The sequence below is a fragment of the Melozone crissalis genome, unplaced genomic scaffold, assembly GCF_028551555.1.
Source record: "Melozone crissalis strain CALT ecotype California unplaced genomic scaffold, PUWL_Pcris_2 ptg000023l_1, whole genome shotgun sequence".
Taxonomy (NCBI): Eukaryota; Metazoa; Chordata; class Aves; order Passeriformes; family Passerellidae; genus Melozone; species Melozone crissalis.
This window is the reverse complement of record NW_026535801.1, coordinates 17,086,489-17,105,933: the sequence shown is the minus strand read 5'-3', so window position 1 is coordinate 17,105,933 and position 19,445 is coordinate 17,086,489. Positions and strand designations below refer to the sequence as shown.

The window sequence follows — 19,445 nt, the reverse complement described above, 5'->3', positions numbered from 1 at the left end:
TCTCAAAAGATGACTGGGAGGTTCAGCCAAGTTCAGGTGCAGTGTCTGTATTCTCAGAGAGTTAACATTTATGTGATAGCCTGAAGGCAAATTCACTTTTTTGTACAATTTCTAAAAACTATGTAATAAAGAGTCCTTTGAGCACAACTCTTGACTTCTAGCAGAGTGGAAATTGCATATAAAACGCATGGCCTCTCAAGTTTTTTTGTTTGTTGAAACCTTCCCTTCCTTAGAGTTAATTGCTAAAGGCATCTCCGTGTCTCTCCCCTCGACCCTGAGCTCAGTGAAGGCCGTTTTTGTCCCCGTTCTTTCATGCAGGTCAGCACCCAGAACATGAAGATGGGTGGGCTGCCTCGCACAACACCACCCACCCAGAAGCCACCAAGTCCACCCATGTCAGGAAAAGGAACTATTGGGTAAGTGCAGTTACTGAGTGGGTGAACAGAAGGGAAAAGAGGGAAGATTCTTTCTTTTTCTGTAGTGGGAGAGATTTCATGGTTTTATTTTAAGCGTTCACAAAGGTCAAGAGGTGTTATATCTGCATCCTCTCTTACTGATCATGTCTTTGTATGTTGGTGTGCTGCTGCCAGAAGATAGTGGGCATCATCAGCCTTTCCCAACAGGAACCTTCTTCTCAGTACAGAACACTTAAAATTACATACTGTAGAGTAAAATGTGTTTAGCTGTGGTTTTCACAGGTGGTGCTAAACAACTGAAAATGAGTGCATGGCACTGCTCGTTATTTGTGTTGTGCTTGATGAAAGTAATTTTGTGCAAAGTTTATGAACCTGATTTTATAAACCTGAAGTTTATAACCTGATGTGTTATAATGAATATATAATATATCATGAATGCTGTTTGCTGGTGTGTTTTAATGTATATACATACAGAACATGGTGCTGCTTTATTTTAATGCAAGAAAATGGCTTACCTTTAAAACAAGAATGGGATGTGGAACACAGTTTACTGATAGGAAGACTGAAGTACCCAAAGAACATCCTTAATTGCAAAATAAGTACTGCAAAGTTATAGATGAAGCCCATTTTTAGGCTCACGTTCCCGATCAGTGTGTAGCTGTGTTTCAGAGTGAGAAGTGTGTGTTCTGTGTGCTCCCCTAACGGGCTTGTGGCTGTGCTTGTGCCGTGCAGGCGGCACTCCCCGTACCGCACGCTGGAGCCGGTGCGGCCCCCGGTGGTGCCCAACGATTACGTGCCGAGCCCGACGCGCACCATGGCCCCGGCCCAGCAGAGCCCCGTCAGAACGGCCTCGGTCAACCAGCGCAACCGCACCTACAGGTACCGGCCTGGCCTCTTCCTGCTCGGGGGCGCAGCTGCTGTGCCCAACCGCGAACCCACCTGCGCCTCCCTCGTTCACCCTGTGCGCCGGCAGCCTCCGTGGCGTGATGAGAATGAGCGCTAATCAAACTGGAATAGGGAATCGTGTTACGATTATTCACTTAATCCCGTTCGCCTCCGTTTTAGTGATCTCACTTAGAGTACTTAATGAATTGCTAAGATTGTGAAGTCCTTCAAGGAGGTAGATCATGATGCTGCTTTACTAAATGATTACTAAACAGGGCGAAGACTTTGTATGCAGCTTGCCCTCTACATGTTGAAGGGCTGCTTAGATGCTTATACTTGACATTTTGGAACAGTCTTTGATGATTATAGATTGAATAGCTGAAATAGTGTTTTGGGGATATTGGCATAGTGTTTTGGGGATATTGTTAACTTCAAACATAGAATAAAGCTAAACTGCATTACCAGGGGCTCTGCAGAAGACTAGTTTTTTTCTAGGATAATTAGTTTCATGATGTGATTAGAGCTAAATACTTTCCTTGAAATATTTACTTTTTAAACATTATAAGTTCTTGAGGATGGTTAAGCAAGTGGACTTAAAAAGATAAGAAATCTGATAAAGACTTAAAAAGATAAGAAATCTGAATTTAACTATCTTACAACCTTTAGGCTTTAGTAGTCTCATATGAAAGCATACGAATCACAGTCTAAGCACTCATAAGTTTTAAAGTTATAGAAAAAAGGTCTTTAATTCCTCTGTAGGGGCTTAACAATCCTGGCATGATGTGCTTTGAACAAGTTTCTGGAAGTGTTTCATTTTTGGCCAAGTTCACTAAGGCTAACTTACTGAAAAAATCCCTCTTGTGCTGTAGTCAAAGTGGAGAGTTACAGGAATGCCCAGCTCTGTAGAGATTTATATTATCCTTGTTGCTTTTCTCTTGTTCCCTGTTCCCTGATTTGCTAAGACACTCTGTGCGGGATCTTATGTTTCAGCAAGAGCAGCACCATATTCATTCCCTGGTTCCTTTGGCTTCTTACAGCAGCAGTGGCAGTAGTGGGGGAAGCCACCCAAGCAGTCGGAGCAGCAGTCGAGAGAACAGTGGGAGTGGAAGTGTAGGTGTTCCCATTGCTGTTCCCACACCATCTCCTCCTAGTGTCTATCCAGGTAAATGGAAACTTCTTGTTCCTCTTTCTGCCTCATTGTTTATCTTGAGCATTTGCAGTTTCTTAAACTTGAAGGGAGGCCCAGAGTTCATTGCTATTGATAATATGAGTTTGAATCAAGTAGTGTCTTCTCTGAGAGTGTCTGATGTGCTGTAATGTTCCTTTTATGTATTAATTTGTTTATCAGAATTTTTTGCCTGGCTGCCTGCATGTGACAAGGTAGGACACAGCACCTTTTTTAGTGGGCTGAGGGACACTTCTCCCTTGTCCTTTTAAGCAAAGAAATGTTTTTTCATTGGCTGTTTATGCAGACACATAGAAGCATGTTTTTAGAAAATTAGATTGAATGAGAGGCAGGCACAGAGTAAATATTGAGTACATCAATGCAAGCCTGAATTGTCACAAAGAGATACTTGCTCAATGTAATGGCCCCAGACTTTCCAGAAGCAGGAGGTGTTATTAGTACTTCTTTTTCCTTTGCTCAGCCTTTTCAGTGAAGAGGAGCCTGTAGTTGTCTTGCAGAGAAGTACATGATGCTTCTGAAACAAAGAGCTGGAAATTTTTTTGTTTCCTCTTTATATTCTGATTTATGGCTAAAGACAGCCATGCTAGAGATTGGAGCATAAATAACACAATGCAAAGACATCTTTCAAAAGTAATACTTTTCACTGAAAAGTTTTGGGTTGTGTTCCCTTCAGACCTGGAAAGAAGTCTTTTTGCTTGACCCTCATTTACCATCTACACAGGAATGAGCCTTTCTTTAACAGCTCCATTGTTTTCTCATCTGCTGCATTCTGAAATACTGTGCAGCTAATAAATAGCTAACACTGAATAGTCAGAGGCTTTCTCTAATCCTTGCTAACATATCTCCTTATTAACTCCACCTCTTCCTCCTCTCTTCACTCAGCCCCTGCTGGCTCAGCTGGCACTTCTCCCCTTCCTGCTACCTCTGCTCCTGCCCCCACTCCTCCTGCTCCTCCTGCCCCTTCCTCCGCTGCCCCAGATGCTGCTGCTGCTGCTGCAGGAGCTCAGCCCCTTGCTGATGGCTTCACCTCTCCAACTCCCCCTGCTGTTTCTTCCACACCCTCTGCAGGTGAGTGTCTGCTCCAGCTGCTGGGCAGATGAACCCAGATGTGATCGTGATCCAAGGCTTTGCAAAGTTACTTCAGCAGCTGTGATTCATAATTTAAAAAAAAGTTCAATTATTACTAGAAAATATCTGCCAATACCCAACTATAAGGTCATGGTTACAGTGGACAGTTCAAGGTGTTCTGATTTTTTTTAACAGCAATAATTTTATAATTTTATTATTTTTACATTTATGTAATTCACTAAATCATAATTTTATTTCTGTTTGGATTCTGAGAACCTCATAGAATAATTATGTTTGGCAGGAACCAGTACTGATTGTTCTGGGTCTTATTATTCTCTTTCATAAATGCAATTTTTAAAAAGTGCATCTAGCAAATTGTAATTTATGTAACTGGTTTCTTCAATGCTGTTAAATGACAAGTCTCCCTTTAATGAACTGATGAAAAGGGCAGGGTTTCTGCATACAGTATTAGTAAAATACAAATTTTTATTATACAGACTACTACTAAAGCATTTTGTTTTCATATGTGGTACTTAGGGTGTATGTTGCAACTTCCTTTTTTTAGTGCTACACTTTTCATTTTCTCATGTGCTGAAGTTGCAGAGTGTAGCACTTACCAACCATAATACTGTCCTGTATCACCTTTTGATGAGGAGATTGCAGTGTGAAGATCTCCTTCAGACAGCCAAATTCATGTGTAGCTACCTGCATGCTTTGCTGCTTTACATTATGGTGGAGGCTGCTTACAGGGGAGGGTGTTGGTTTGTGGGTTTATTAGAGGTCATCTCTTGGTAAAAATTGTACCAGCTTCCAGAAGCACTCTTGAAATTGCATGTAGTTTAAAGGGCTGGTGCTCATATAAAGTTAGAAGATATTTCCACTAGAATCCTTAACTGTGACCAGAAGTTTCTAAAGGGTGATGAATTTTGATCTGAGATGATCATGATGTCTAAACTACTTTCATGAAGATGAGCTGTGGCATATGGAGCCCCAATCAGTTTTCCATTTTGATGCACTGTCAGTATCCCAGTTCTTAAGCCATGTTGCTCCTATATTTTTAACAAGTCAAAATCAAGCAAAGATTAATATTTTAATGAATGTAAATTCAGAATTTTGTAAGAGAGATTTCACCTTAGTTACTATTTCTAAGATCTTTTGTTTCCCTGTTTTATTAGTGAGGTTTGTCTGAAATAAAGTATTTTAAGAGTGATAGGTCACCACTTATGAAATCATAGCTTTTGGTCCTTAAAAACCTCTTAGCCCTCTCCCCTCCCTTCTCTCCAATCACCACCAATTTCTGCAAGTACATTAAGTAACAGAGAGAGAGAGACACGCACATTGAAAAGACACATCAGGAAAAATGAGAAAAAGCCTTTATAGAATGGATTCTTTCTTAGCTGTGCATTTTTTAGTATGGTACACCACATTATTGGTGCAAAGCAGAGGGAATGTGACACTGTAGTTCATGCATTTGCTCTTACAAGCAAGTAACAGAGCAAGCAACTTGTATATTTATTTACTGACCTAGTAAGAAGTTGTGCAAAGCAAGCAAAACATAATGAAGAACAGCACAAGTGTTTAAAAATTTGTACCTTCTTTTGTTCTGTTTCGCTGTTTACTTCTCAACCACAGTGACCATCCCTTCTTCCCTTGTTTTCTTGCAAACTCTCAAATTTGCTTCTAGGACAAATGGTAGAGGCAGAATAGTTTGTGGGGTGTAATACTGCATATAGGAATAACAAATCCAGCTTACTGTTATATGCAGTATAAAATCCAGAGAATTTTATGTGAGCACAGAAGATAGCTTGCTTAATTTATTGCTTGCTGGGAGTCATGATCAGTGTCTTGAATACAGAAAGTAAAGAAAATGCAGAGTAAGTTTCTGAGGAGTTGTTTTAACTGACAGCTCCCTTGAAGAGGGTCTTCTAGTTTGACTTCATTTATTCCATCCTTCAAGCAGTTTCTAACATTCTTATCTCCCCAGATGTTTCTCTGAATATCTTCTGAGTGGCACTAAGATAGGTAGTACTGTGTTTTTCAGTTACAGAGGGTTAAGAGCTTTGGATCCTGGAAATGGCCTGCAGTTATTTTTTACATGTATGTTCCTTAATTGTGGAACTGCAGCATTTTGTGGAGTTTTTTGCAGGTTCAGAAATAACTAAATTCACAAGAAGTTATTGTAATATATTATTTAACATAAATAACCAGATATTATTTTCTTTCATTTTGAGGATTCGTAGCTTAAACACCTTTGTATTTTCCCACTGGCTTTTGTAGGCAGTGCTGAGTGCAGGCAGTTGGGAGAGTTATGTTTTGCATTGCTCTTGAGACATTTGGTGTCCTGCCAGTCTGACAGCTGAAGTGGCTGACTGCCTTAGAATAAAGCAGCAGAAACCTTTTCAAACCTTTGAGATGGACTGCAGGTGGAGAGAAGGCAGGCAGGCACCGTTCTCCTCTTTGCTAACGCAGGTCTGTGTGTGCCCCAGGTCACCCGGTTCAGTTCTACAGCATGAACAGGCCTGCGGCCCGGCACACGCCCCCCACCATCGGGGGCTCTCTGCCCTACCGGCGCCCGCCTTCCATCACGTCACAGAGCAGCCTTCAGAGCCAGATCAACGGGGGCCCCTTCTACAGCCAGAACCCAGGTAAGGACCTTGGGCTGCTCCGCTCATCTCTGCCGTCCTGAACACGGTGACCTGCAGCTCCCTGGAGTTTTATGTTCTGTCTCCATTGCAGATCTTGCACTTTCAGTTGCTGGTAGCTGTGCTCAAGCTGCAGTGCAAGTGCACAGTGTTCAGCTTTTATTATGGCAAGCATCTTAAAAAATGCTGACTTTGTTGCCAAATAATTTACCTTTGATGTCACAGTCCCTATCAGACAAGCTTTAGTCCTTGACTACACCATGTGCCATGGACCTGCTTTGGTGTGGGATGGGTGTTTGATTTTGCACCAGAATGCTGATTCTTCATTAATCAGTCTTTATCTTGTGCGCCTTTTCCTTCTGGGTAATGTACAGTTCAAGCAGTTGTGCTTGTTACACCGGGATAGGCATTAGATACCGTGGAGACACCAGTGTGTTTGGGTGCTGTGTCATCTGCTGAGCCTACAGGTGATGTTATTTTATGGGTGATCTGCCCTACAAAGCAAGGGGAGACCTTACCAGGGAGTGAGTGTCCTGTGTGTCAGCACAGCACAGTAGCCTTTTACCTAAGGAGTCCTTCTTCCTGTGCTTCTGATGGGACCAGGAGGGTTTTATACGAGATTAGGGGAGAGTTTCTCTTTTGACAAAGCTACAGAAAGATGCAGGAGACACACTGAAGGTTTCTTGTCAGGAAATGCCCTATTACTAGCAAAATTGAATGTTGACTTGAAAGTACTACAGTATGTTGGTGTTTTGTGGTGGTGGAATTTGAAGGGGGTGTGTGTATTGCTCGGTTGGTTGCTTTTGTTTTTTTGGGGTTTTTTGTTTCATTTTTGTGGGGTTTTTTTGTTTTGTGTTTTGGTTTGGGGTTTTTTTTTTGGTTGGTTGGTTTTTGGTTGGTTTGGTTGTTTTTTTTAAATTGAGCATTGAACTTGGAATTAGGTCAAATGCTGCAATCTGCATTTGAGGGGTTTGATCAGGTTTGGTTGTTAGTGTTTGTGAGCTACCCTGCAGGGTGAGCTGAGCTTCAGATGGAAGTGAATGGTCCTGCTGGGCACAGCGAAGTGGAGGAAGTTGTGAGGTTAAATTGTAGCCCAGTTGCCTGAAACAGGTTATATTTTCTAAGCACATTATGTGCATATTGAAGGCTGAAGGGGGAGTAGGCAAGAAAGAAAGAAAGGGTAATAGCAACAAAAGAAACCTTTCAGGATTACAATAAAGCAATTTTTGCAATAAAGAGGATTTTCAGTATATCCAGAGAGTTTTTGACGACTGCTGTGCATTTTTTGCTTCAGCAAAGGGATAATTCTCTGCAAGTTGGCATTTCATTGTTAATAGGTAATCATAGAAGATGCCAAATAGGCTTAAAATAAATTGCATAACCACAGTTGTCTGTGTATCCAGAAAGAAGGTAATGATTATGGTGATTAGTCATTTGAACTGCAAATCACAAACAAAATACTTCAGTTATACTGGCACATCTGAGACAATATAAATAAGCAGTTGTAGTAGGAGACTTTTTTTTAATATACCAGCAGAATACAGAATTTATTGGCTTTGCAGTTACACTAAAGCAAGGTTTTTTTGGAGTTCACCTTGAAAGGAGAGGATGCTCAAGCATGCATAATTGATGAGCCCTAAGAACAGAGGCACTGTTGTGTCTGGAAGGAGCAGGTTCAGTAGTGACGGGACAGAGGCCACAATTTTTTCTCAGCATTCCTGAAGAGAAGTGGAATACAAGAGGGGAAAGAAAGACCTTACAAGAGGCAGAGGAGGGTGCCAGCTATGGCTTTTTTGTTGTTTGTAGGCTGTTTGGCAATAACCCAGTACTGTTATTTCCATTGCCATTTTTTAAAATGGTGGCCTAGTCATGTTTGTTTATTCACTTGACAGGAGCATGAAAGGTACTTGCATTGCCCTGTTAAAAGCTATTTCACGATAATGAAATTTTTCTGCTTTGTGATGAGACCTTTTTAACAGCTGAAAAGAAAATATTAAGAAATGCAGACTGGGGATGATCTCAGCATATGTCTGTCCCAAAGTCACTCTTGCCAGCCAAGCCACTGAACAAGTGCTTTAACATTGCAATTTGGATATCGCTATCTAAGCACTGTGGAGCTCAGCACAGGCTAAAAACCGGGTGGGAGAATCTGGGCAGGTATTGAGATGGTGGTTGCACCCCACCCCATCTGTACAGCTGAGTTCTGACCAGTCTGAAGCAGCCTAGTGGAAGGTGCTCTTGAGCATTTCTGAATTAATTTACAGCAACTGTGTATTAAATCTATTCGTGGTCAGTATGGAAGGAAGATGGGAAAGAACATTTAAGATGATGTTTATACAGCAGAGGTAAAGGTCTTCAGATGCATTTAATTTAAAAAAAAAAAGTAATAAAATACTTATTGTATTGCCTCTTAGAGGTCAGAACTAGAGTCATTATATGCCATATAGAGACAATATTATGATAGTCCCTGCACAGTGCAAGGACTGCACAAATGGAGGGGTTAAGATACTCAAGGAATGATGTCAGCTAGTGTTAGCATCACCATTGGGATTAAACTGCGCAACCCAAACTGAACCTGGGAATTTTTTTGGATTTGCTTGGCATGCTTGTCTAGAGTGATTTATTTTTCTCCATGGAAAGCCTTGTTACTTCTTTCAAAGAAATATATATAGCTCATGAACAAAGTACGCTGAAGAGACCAAGGAAACTGGAGCTACTCTCCTATGATAGCTATGGATTTTATGAATCCATATGATGTTGAATGGAGGAATCATTTTGAAATTAAACACTTTTCTACTGTATATAATTGAAAAAGCAGGGACAAGGATGCTGAATTGATGAATATTACTGCTTTTCAGTAGGACTTTAAATTTGAGTTCCCTTTTTCTGCTTTGAAAAAGTGCAAGACCAAACCTTTTCACAGCAATCATGGTTACACTTGAAGGAATAAATACTCTGAGGTCACATCATTTGAGTCAAAGAAACTGTAATCAGAAATACATTTCTGTTTTTTCTCAAGAGATATCAGTTAAATGGTGAGATAATGGAACTTACTTTATATGGAGGTACTTTTGCAACAAAAAGGATGGCTGCTGTTAGTCTTTTCATTCATGCTGTGTGGTTCTGAAAGAAATGTGAATGTGAGTGATAGAAGAAATTCAAAGCATTTAAGATGTTACTGGAATGAGCAAACAGAAGAAATTTTGAGGCACAAGTTGTTAATGCCGGAGAACTCTTTTCTCTTTCTATGATAATGTGAATTAATTCTGAAAAATGCTACATCATACCCTATCAGTTTTCTTACTACCTCTGGAATTAGCCTGAAATTTCTTTTGTTCTGTCTGGTAGCTAAATAAATGGTACTGGTACATGAAGTATAGACTTCTTTTCCCCTTAATCCCTTTGGACATGATTAAATGTTTTTTGTAAGCCACATACTAACAAGAAATGTATTACTTGTGCTTCTCCTAAGGTGTGCTGTCTGAAAAATTGTCTTGCAACTTGCCTAAAGAATTTTGCTGCATTATTCAAAGTGATACTAAAGTCTCATAAAGCTAGTTAGCTGATGTTTTAACTAGGTAACTGAAACTAGCATTCCAGGCTTCAACCACAGTTCAGCATTACAGCATTTGCAACTGGCTGAAAGCATCTTCTTTAACGGGGAATTCACATATATTGTACAAAGCAGCTCTTATTGTACAAAGAGAGCCCTTCTGGTACCAGTGAAAGGGCTGTTCAGAGTTCAGTGCAGAGAAGTCAGGTGGGGAGGAAATCAGGCAGCACATCTGGAATAGGCTCTGTGGTTTGGCAGCAGCACAGTGTGCTCTGTTCTGTCAATAAGATCAGAAGTGTTGCATCTTTCAGATCTGCACAGTTCTCAAAAGGCATCTTTTTCTGTTTTGTCTGAAATAGCTGCCTCATTCAATAGGGCTTTTGGCCTACATCTTGGAAAAAAAGAGGTATATCCATTTTCATTACTAGGGATTCATGGATGCCGTTAGTCACCTCTATAAATATCAATTAGATTTGAGGAGGATTATAGGCAGAGAGCCCTCTTGATACATTTTTTAGGTCTGCCCATAAAGTGCTATATTCTGTAGTAAGAAACTTCATCTTAAGGGAATCTCATAGTCAAATCAGAAAAATGCTTCAGCATGGATTGTTAATGTTATGAAAAAGAGCTGGATTGGAAATTTTAAAAATAGAGAAATATTTTTGAAGAAAGGATTAGGAATATGCTTAAACCACCTGAACCATTTTTCTTTAAATGTCAGTCTTTTTATCTCAGCTTCTTAGCAGCCTGCTGCACTGTCTGAGTGGTGGTGATGTCTACTTTCCTGTTTGCTGCTTTGTTGTGTTTCTAACTGGATGCCTCTCTCTTTTTAATTTCTGTGGCAGCATCCCTTGCTCCTCCTCCCCCCTCCATCCTACAGGTAACTCCACAGTTACCACTAATGGGATTTGTGGCCAGAGTTCAAGAAAACAGTAAGTTTGCTGCTTCCTTGTGCAATGTTTTATTACTGGATGTGGCTTTTGGATTGAGTTGATGAAAGATTTATCTGTATATAGCCAGAATTCTGCATTCTCTATTGCCTCTGCAAGTTTGTGTAAAATTGTAAAGGGCGGGAAAAAGAAATAATCTTATTGGAGGTACCTGGCCATTCCTTCTCTGAATTTTCCTGTCTCTAGTGTATCTTCACAAGTTACAATTGTTGGTCCCCCTTCCATTAATTGGGCTAGAGGGTATTACTTGAAGCAGCTGCCATGGCTGTAGAGACATTTTCATGTTTGTGCTGTTCCTTCTGCTCAGTTTCAGATACTCCTCCCCCGCCACCGCCTGTGGACGAGGCGGTGTTTGACGAGTCTCCACCTCCACCCCCACCTCCCGAGGATTATGAGGAGGAGGAAGCAGCTGTGGTGGAGTACAGCGATCCCTATGCTGAGGAGGACCCTCCCTGGGCACCCAGGACTTACTTAGAAAAGGGTAGGTTTGGAGCTGGAAGAGACAGTAGGGTTATATTTTTAACAACTTTTTGTGTGTGTTCCTGCCCTCCTGCTTTTGCACATGGAGTCTGCCCACACTCCTTCATGCCAGACTTTGGTATTGACAGCATTTGAGTCAATAGCAAAAGTGAAAGAAGAGGCCCTGATGTGTGTTTATAGTGTCTCTCATAGTAATGCATGGTGGAGTGTGCACATGCCTTGAGAAACACCTTTCTATTTGAGGAAATAATGATGTTTGAATGATAGTTCTGTTCTGCTTTCCCGTGGGAGCTTGGGAACTTGAAATGGTTTATGTAGGTGCATATAGATATGTATCTGTTCCATCTCACATGGGATAGCAAAACTGTAAATGAGAGTCTTTAAAGATAAGCTGGACTAAATTGACTTTTAATCAAAAAATGTTTCCTGTGGAGAACAAAAGTATAAGAAGCCAAACATTTTCTCTGTTGATGTAGAGACACATGCAAAAACATAATTTTGGTCTGTATTTTTAAAACTAGATGACCAAAACATTGAAAAGGTTGGTGTGTTTTTAGAAGCACTTTTAAAAGTAGTAGAAAATACAATTGCTTTCAGCATATGAAGAACTATTAAATAGTATTTTTAGGATACCAGAAAAAATGAGATACTGACATAGATGTGGATTCTTTGTAGTTACATGAATGTCTCTACTTAGCCCATGTCTTGAGATTTGACTGCTTTGCTGGAATTGGGAGAGAAGTGCTTGGCTGTGAGTTTTTTCTAGCAAGCTTTGAAGCTTTAAAATTAATGAGAAACCTTATACTAAAAGAGGACTTTAATACTCAAAAAATTGTATACTTATACTGCTGGGAATTAAAAGGCTTTATTCAGCAAAATAATTTATCCTGTGGCAACTCCTTAAGTTCCTATAAATAGTATTCTGCTGCACATGATTCAAAGTGGACAAAATAGATGAAAGTAAGTGGCTCTTCCAACACATTTACCCCCAGTAAGTAGAATTCCCAATTCTTAGGATTTGTACTTTTACTTTTGATATGACCATTCTCCTATTCAGGTTCATAAGAGAGCACTTTTACAGGGTTAGGGTAGATGACCTTTGCAGCAGAAGCTTGGACACCAAAGAGGTGTCAAATACAAGAGAGTTGCTGTATACTGGAATGGGATTCAATATGACCCCATTCTGTAGAGGGTCAAGCAGTGTGGGAGGTTTAACATTTAACCTTTAACATGAAGAGCTGAGGATGGAGCCTGCAGCTGAGCATGGATGTGAGTAGCAGATGCATTTGGAACAGATGGAGAAATTGTTCAGTAGGCTGTAGTTCCTGGGGATGCTGAACTTGAGGACACTGCCATGTGACTGTAATAGCAACAGCCAACCTGCAGTGTCCACTGAGCTCCGTGTCTGGATGTGTGGCAGGAAAAAATAAGAAAATGATCTGGCTCTGCAAATCAGATGAATGGAAATGGGTATCCAGAAGGAAAAATTGCACTTTCACCACTTAGAGAAAGTGTGTGTTCACAGATTCCAGCTGGATAATCAGCCTAGCCTACATTTGTGGTCAGTTGGATATAACAGAGTTCAGCCAAAATCTGTGATTGTTGAAGAGCCAAAGATCACTCATTGGAAGAATATCAACCTAAATGTGTAATTCTGTTTTTTATAACTGCATTGAAACACATTCAGACAGAAACTAAAAGAAGCCCTGGCTTAGGCTGACAGGGCAGGATGCCACCTCCTGAGTCACTATTGCTGCTTCCTCTCTCATCTGGAGCCTTTCTTGCAATGCTGGCCTGGCCTCCTCATAACTCAGGGCATGTGACAAGCTCACAGCTTGAACTGATGGGACTACAGACTGAGGGATTAAACAGGCTTTTAGAGAGAGGACTGTTGCCAGTACACAAATAACATACTGGAGGAAGCAGTGGTGATGTAAAAGCAAAACCAGGTTTCAGATAAATTTTATGAGGCTTAACAAGAAGCAAGTTTTCTTCACAAATTTAAGGAAGAGTTTCCTTCTTGAGATCATGAAATATTGAATCCATTCAGTATCCACAGGAACTAGAGTACACTCAAAAGTTAGAAAGGAATTGGAAGTTACCATGGTCCTTGAATGATAATGATGATTATTATTGTCGTCAAGAGAATGAAGAAAAATAGCACAGTGACTCGAGGAAGAAATTTCAAAACCCTTAGGAATTTTGAAGGACTTAAATTGCATGGATCAGATGTTCATACACTTGTTTTTCAAGCTAAAATCATACTTGTTTCTCCATTGGTGTTTTGTTTGCTTAAAATGATATGTCTAAAACTGCACAGAATAAGTTATTTAACAACTGCTGGCACAATAGTAGAGCTAACAATATGTGTTTTCAAAGTATGCTCTAGTCACAGGATAAAAAAAATTCTTCGCATACTCTGATTTTCCACAGGGATTGATCTGTCTATTTTATAATCTCTTCTGGATCCAGGTTTCCCTAGTGTTGGTTTGTGTTGATTCCTTTGCTCCCTCAAAAAGGAAATGACCTCTTTTCTTTTGGAAAGAATGATGAGTTTAGTAGGACTCTTGGACAGTGGTTTTATGAACACATGCTGTTAATTTTTAATCCTTGCTTTAGTTTAGAGTATCTTTCCACCTGTCCCCAGCACAATATTTTAGAATCCCTATCCAACATACTTTTTTTTTTCCTTAGTGGCAGCACTGCATGTGTCATTGCCAAGTTCTCAAAGCAGTGATTGATGCTATTTGGTAAAGTACTCAGAGTCTGGCATAGCTGACTTTCTCTATGAAACACATGATAGCACTGAGATGGGAAAAATGTTATCAATTTTATGTCTATTTTCTGGCATTTCAGGACTGTTCTATGTAATATTTCCAAGTGCTTTGTCCAATTTGTTTGCCTTTCCTAACAACTTTTGTGCCGTCACTACAATATTCTGCAGCTGTAAGAAAAATGTCCTGATACACTATATGTATATTTCCACCTTCCTTCTTCGTGGCTTCTAACAGGGATTTGCCCACTTTGGTGCTGTGTCCCTGAGAGTGGCTGCTGGATATTGAGATGCACCGTGACGTTTAGAGATTTAAATGTGGAAGTGGCTAAGGTAGATGGAGGTTTGGGATGTCAGCCTTGGCTCACTCATACTGTGACCTGAAGAGAGCTCTTGGTGTACTCCCTCTTCCGTGTTTTCCTGCTCTTTCCTGTGCTGAGATCTGGTTTAGCACACATAGCAATAGTTCTGAGTGGTCATAGCCATGGGGATTCACAACCACTTCGCTGTATCGTTCCACACCAGAAGTTTATCATACAGTTGGACACTTCCTCTGGTGGGTCTGGAAATAGTAAGAATAGAGGAGTTAAAGGAGTCCTGGCTCATGTGCTTCACAGCATGAGCTTGTACAAAAAGGGGTGGAAGAAACTGTTTGTCTCAGCAGGTGAGGCAGTGCCTGCCTGAGGGAGGGTGACTGCATTTTCCTCCTCCTCCCCTAGCTCTCCTAACACTCACATTCTCTTCTTTCCTAGTGGTGGCAATCTATGACTACACCAAGGATAAGGAAGATGAGCTCTCATTTCAGGAAGGTGCCATCATTTACGTCATCAAGAAAAATGATGATGGCTGGTATGAGGGGGTCATGAATGGAGTGACGGGGCTGTTCCCAGGGAACTATGTGGAGTCGATCATGCATTACTCAGAGTGAAGACCAGAGGACAGGACACTGCATCTCCTGCTGCAGGAGCTGTCAGGGCTTCCCAGATCTCCACCAACCTCTGGGGCCCCATCCAGTATAACTGAATGAAGGATAATTGTAACAACCACTCTTTTGGGTTTGGTTTGGTTTTTATTTTCTTTTTCCCCCTCATGATAAGACAATAGTGATTTGAGTTGTTTGAACAAATGGCTCTTCAGCTGCCAGCAGAGGCTATCCTGAGCTATCTGACTTTGAATTAAGCTGACCCATTCAGATGTACCAAACTTGTTGATTAGCTCATACTTCACTCCAATTCTGACAGACCTTGGGATTTGTCTCAGGAGTTCTGCGTGCCCTCATGGTACTATACCGTTGGAAGCAGTGCCTGGCACTGGGGATGTCCTGGATGCTTGTGGTGAAGGTTACTGGCCAGTGGACATCCCCCGTTTCTACACTACACTCCTGTGCAGCTGGAAGAACAGTCATGTGCTAGCAAACACTGGGATTTCTACACAGAGACATTCCTGTAACTGCCTTCCAGATAGCTGGATGCTTCCTTAGCATACACACTTCTGCAGCTGCTCTGCACACGCAGGCTGATCCAGGGCACACAGAGCCGGCTTTCATTCACTCATTCACTCACCTTTCAGTTTAGACAATTCAGATGGCTGCAGCCCAGAGGATCCCCACCCCCATCTCTCATCTTCTGAATGCCACATATTTGTTTTGTGTTCTGCACTGATGTAACTGTGCTCCTCTCCACAGTGAGCTCCTTGCCACGGTTACTGCCGGTTCAAACAGAACTCACAGATGCCGTTGATGGTGATGGCGAAACAAAGTTTACAGGTCCTCCTGGGGTCTGAGGATTAACTCTCGGGGGTGTGTGATCTAAGGTTCAAATCTACTCATGCCTGCTTGCACTAGAGAAACTTGCCCCCAACTTTAGTTTTATGCACAATATAATCTTAAAAATCCAATCAGGTATTGTAAATTGGCTATTTTGTACTTGACAACTAGATTTGCATATGTACTGTGAGAGCCCTGTGCAGAGGCAGGACAAACGGCAATTGTCGTCTTCATGTCTGTTGCCAAAATCTCTTCAGTGGAAGCAAAAAGGGCTGTTGTGTGTACTGGTTTCCCATGGAAATCCAAGCAGTAACTAGTAGTAGTCCTAGCTCTTCCCCTAGCCCTCTCCATTGTTTATTATAATAGGTATTTTGAGCTGTACTGGTGGCTTGGGGTGGAGTAATACCAAGTGAAGGCTCTGTAGCCCCTTGTGATGATACCTGGCTTTCTAATCTAGTCTCAGTTAACAATTCTGCTCAGTGATTGTACACAGCAGATCACTGTAAGTGATGGTTATACTCATCTGCCCTTAGGAACATCTAAATGTTACCTGTGGGTAAATATCATGCATTAACTAATTAAATTTCCTTTTAAGTCTTGTTAGCCTGCAAATTGAGAGCCTCCTGGGCAAGGGCATCTTTAGACTGTCACCTGGCCAAGTTCTGGTGCCAAGCTGGTACCAAGAGTAGCTTGTCCAAGGTGAGACAGTACTGCAGCTGGAGAGGCTGATGTTAAAAAAGAGCAGTGCACAGGAGAGCAGGGCTGGATGTGTGATGGCACTGGCACCACTACAGGTAACTGACCCAGCCCCTTGCTTGGTAGTTAGTGTAGTATCAGCATGGAGGTGCAGATTCGGTGCCAGCCTGGGCAGGGATAGCTGCTCAGAGGGCAAGAGGAACAAACAAATAGGTGTGTTTGTAGCCCATGGAGGAATGTGATGACTTGCTGTGAGCTTGTGGAACTCCTGTGACAGTGCACAAGAAACTGGCTTGGTTAAAGTCTGCAGGAAGGACAACTTTGAAGAAACTTGTGTGCAGATAGAAGTCACTTTTTCCCTTGCTAATCCACATGTTGTCTTCTTTCTGGAAGCTGACAGTATTGTTTGGGATGAGTGCCAGAACAGATACCCTTCAAGCCTTTTACTCTGAAAAGTTTTCTTGCAGCAAGAGAAGCAGCCATGTTCAGTTCCATCAGCCCATCATTTCCGTGGAAGCAAGTCCAGAACTGGTTGTGCAGTCACTGGAATAACTGTTTCTAGTGTCATTGGGCAGGTCTGAGCTTTTGGCACAGGGAGGTGGTGCTTCTAGCAAAGGTCATTGAACAGCAGCATTCACCAGCCTTTGGTGCTTACAGGGCAGCTGTGTTTTCCAGGAGTATCAGAGGTTTCATGGCTTCTTTTGCCTTGGATATGTTTGTGGCAAAAACTGAGCCCGCAGTGCTCAACTGAATTGTTAGGGAAGCTTAATGATTTCTTAAGTGAGAGCTGAACCTCTGCCTGTGCACCCAAGCTGCAGCTGGCAGGTCACACTTTAGGGAAACATGTCTTAACCCAGTCTGAGCAAGAGCTGGTGCTTGAACACTTCTGGCAGGTGGGTGGGGTAGTGTGTACTCCCACTGTGTGTTATACTTTCTCTTCAGTCAGCTGGTTTTTCCTCTTGCAAGCTCTCTGTGTTGTGAGAGCAGAGCAGTGTGAGATGAATGCTTGCAGAGCACAGAAGATGAGGCTACAAAACCCTTAGTGATTCCACTTTCAGGCCAGCTGTGTGACAGCTCCTGAAGAACTGGCTTTGGTCTGATGGGCCAGGGGTTAGTTTGGTCCCTGCTAATAGAACATGGAATTGTTTATCCTGCAAGAACTGCTGTGGGTGGAATTTCTGGGTCACCTCCTGCTGGTTTTATGCTTTATTATACAGTACTAATGTAAAGAAATTTGTTGAGTTTTATGCATATTTTTATTTTGTACAGATTTTAATTCTGTTGCTTGTTTGGGGATGATGTGATGTAATGGTCATAGACCAGGCCAAGGTAAACAGGCTTTGTATAATTAATGTTACATAGATTGCATGCTAGTAAAGTCAGTGAGGGTTGTGTTTCCAGTTTTGTCCCTTGTACTTCTCCTTGTCCAAAACCTTCTCTTCCCCACCCCTTTTTAATTTACAGGTTTACTTTAAAAGGGGGTGGCAAATGGGGGGCTGGGGGAGAAACACCTCAGTATTTTAAATAAGGTGCACAGCATCTCTTCACTGCTGAGTTTTGCTGCCACAGCTCATGGTGTTCTGCATCACAGGCTGTCGACGTGGGAGTGTGTACGCGTGAGAGGTGGGGGAAGGAGACACTCCAGCATAGCCCAAAGAGTGCTGAATGGCCAAAATGTAGATGTTTCTCCCTTTGTGAGAACTGCCTTAGCCCAGCCAGCTGTTTTCATTGTGCACAGAAATTGTTCAGCATCCTCTAGCGGTGTGTTTTGCCTTGGTTTGCTGTGTATCAAAGGTTTCTTCCTTCCTCTTGGCACCAGGGACAAAGCTATTAACCACAGCTGCCTCTCTGTCATGTGCCTGATGAGAGGAGGGCTGACAGAGTCTGCCCACATCTAGTGCTGAAGCAGGTTCATTTGGTGCCTTCATTCCAGCCAAAGAGAGAGAGCTGAGGTTGCATGTGTCTGACCAGTTCTTTCCTCTCCTTTTCCCCTTCCCCTCAGCTGTTACAGCAGAGGGGCTAAGACGGGCAGGAGGGGTGACCAGCAAATTCTATGCCTGAGTGTCCCGAGGGTGTGTCCACGTGCAGGGGCTGGAGTAGGCACCAGAGAGATGCAGCAATGCTGGATCACTTGATGGTCTGACTGGTTAGACACAGACACACAGAGGCACTGAAGAGCCACAGCTCTCACTGGAGGGCAAGAGGTGTGGCTCGGTGCTGAGGTGGATGACAGCTTGGTGTGTGTTACCAGGAGGTTGACCATGTTCCTGGAATTCAGCTTATCCTTGTAGATAGTTGAGTTGGATGTCACAAGAGTGTCTGGAGATGTCTGCTAGTGTGAACCACAGGTCCTGGTGTGTGGCTGGGTGGCTTACCTGTGGGTGCCAGAAAGGCTTAGACCCAGCTAGTTCTTGCTAGAGCAGTTTGTTCTCCTTTCACAGCTGCTGGGCATTTTCTTTTCTTGCTGCTGAGGGTTCTTGGTGACAGCCAAAGTTGATAGTGGCAGTAATGCAGCTTCTGAAAAGTGCCACTTTTACCTGGGGTGTTTCAGTTGATCATGAAAAGAAAGCGAGGAAGCGGCAGGACTGAGGGGCCTTTTCCAGCAGAGGGTGTGTGGGCTGTGGGCCTGCTGTGGATGTGCTCATTGTTGACTAGAGGTGGAAGAGGACTCTGCACTGATGGTGACTGAATACTGTCCTCTTCCTAGCAACTTCCACCACTTCCTAACAGATGCTGTGGATGCACCTCTCTGCTGGAAACAAGCCTGCTTTTTTTATTAGTTATGTCTGTGGGCTCCAGGCATAGAGCAAAATTTCCACGTTTTCTTTTCTGGAAAGGATGGAACTTTATGTGGTTTAGTAAACTGGGAGCTTTTGCAGAGCTTCTCCTCCCAGAGGTGCAATAGGACTTTTTGTAAAACAGGTGACATCTGTATTCTCTGCAGGTCCTTTGTGGAAGCTGCTTAGAGGATGCTGTTGGACAGACTGTGGTGCTGTGACTTTACTAGGAGCAGTAGTTACATTCAGAGTAT

At 42.2% G+C, this 19,445-nt stretch overlaps 1 protein-coding gene across 18 annotated transcripts in view; it reads left to right on the top strand.

Annotated features, from left to right (window-relative positions):
- ABI2 (abl interactor 2) overlaps window positions 1-19,445 on the top strand; it is a 63,284-nt gene extending 43,839 nt beyond the window's left edge. For 3 of the 18 annotated variants that reach the window (XM_054278442.1, XM_054278436.1, XM_054278434.1), the window contains 8 exons: window positions 319-416; window positions 1,149-1,295; window positions 2,339-2,463; window positions 3,370-3,555; window positions 6,042-6,200; window positions 10,596-10,682; window positions 11,008-11,181; window positions 14,706-19,445. In XM_054278442.1, coding sequence (XP_054134417.1) covers window positions 319-416; window positions 1,149-1,295; window positions 2,339-2,463; window positions 3,370-3,555; window positions 6,042-6,200; window positions 10,596-10,682; window positions 11,008-11,181; window positions 14,706-14,881 — 1,152 coding nt within the window. In that variant the 3' untranslated portion in view covers window positions 14,882-19,445. The remainder of the gene's footprint in view (window positions 1-318; window positions 417-1,148; window positions 1,296-2,338; window positions 2,464-3,369; window positions 3,556-6,041; window positions 6,201-10,595; window positions 10,683-11,007; window positions 11,182-14,705) is intronic. The other 15 variants (XM_054278452.1, XM_054278443.1, XM_054278440.1 and 12 more) reach the window with 7 other exon arrangements.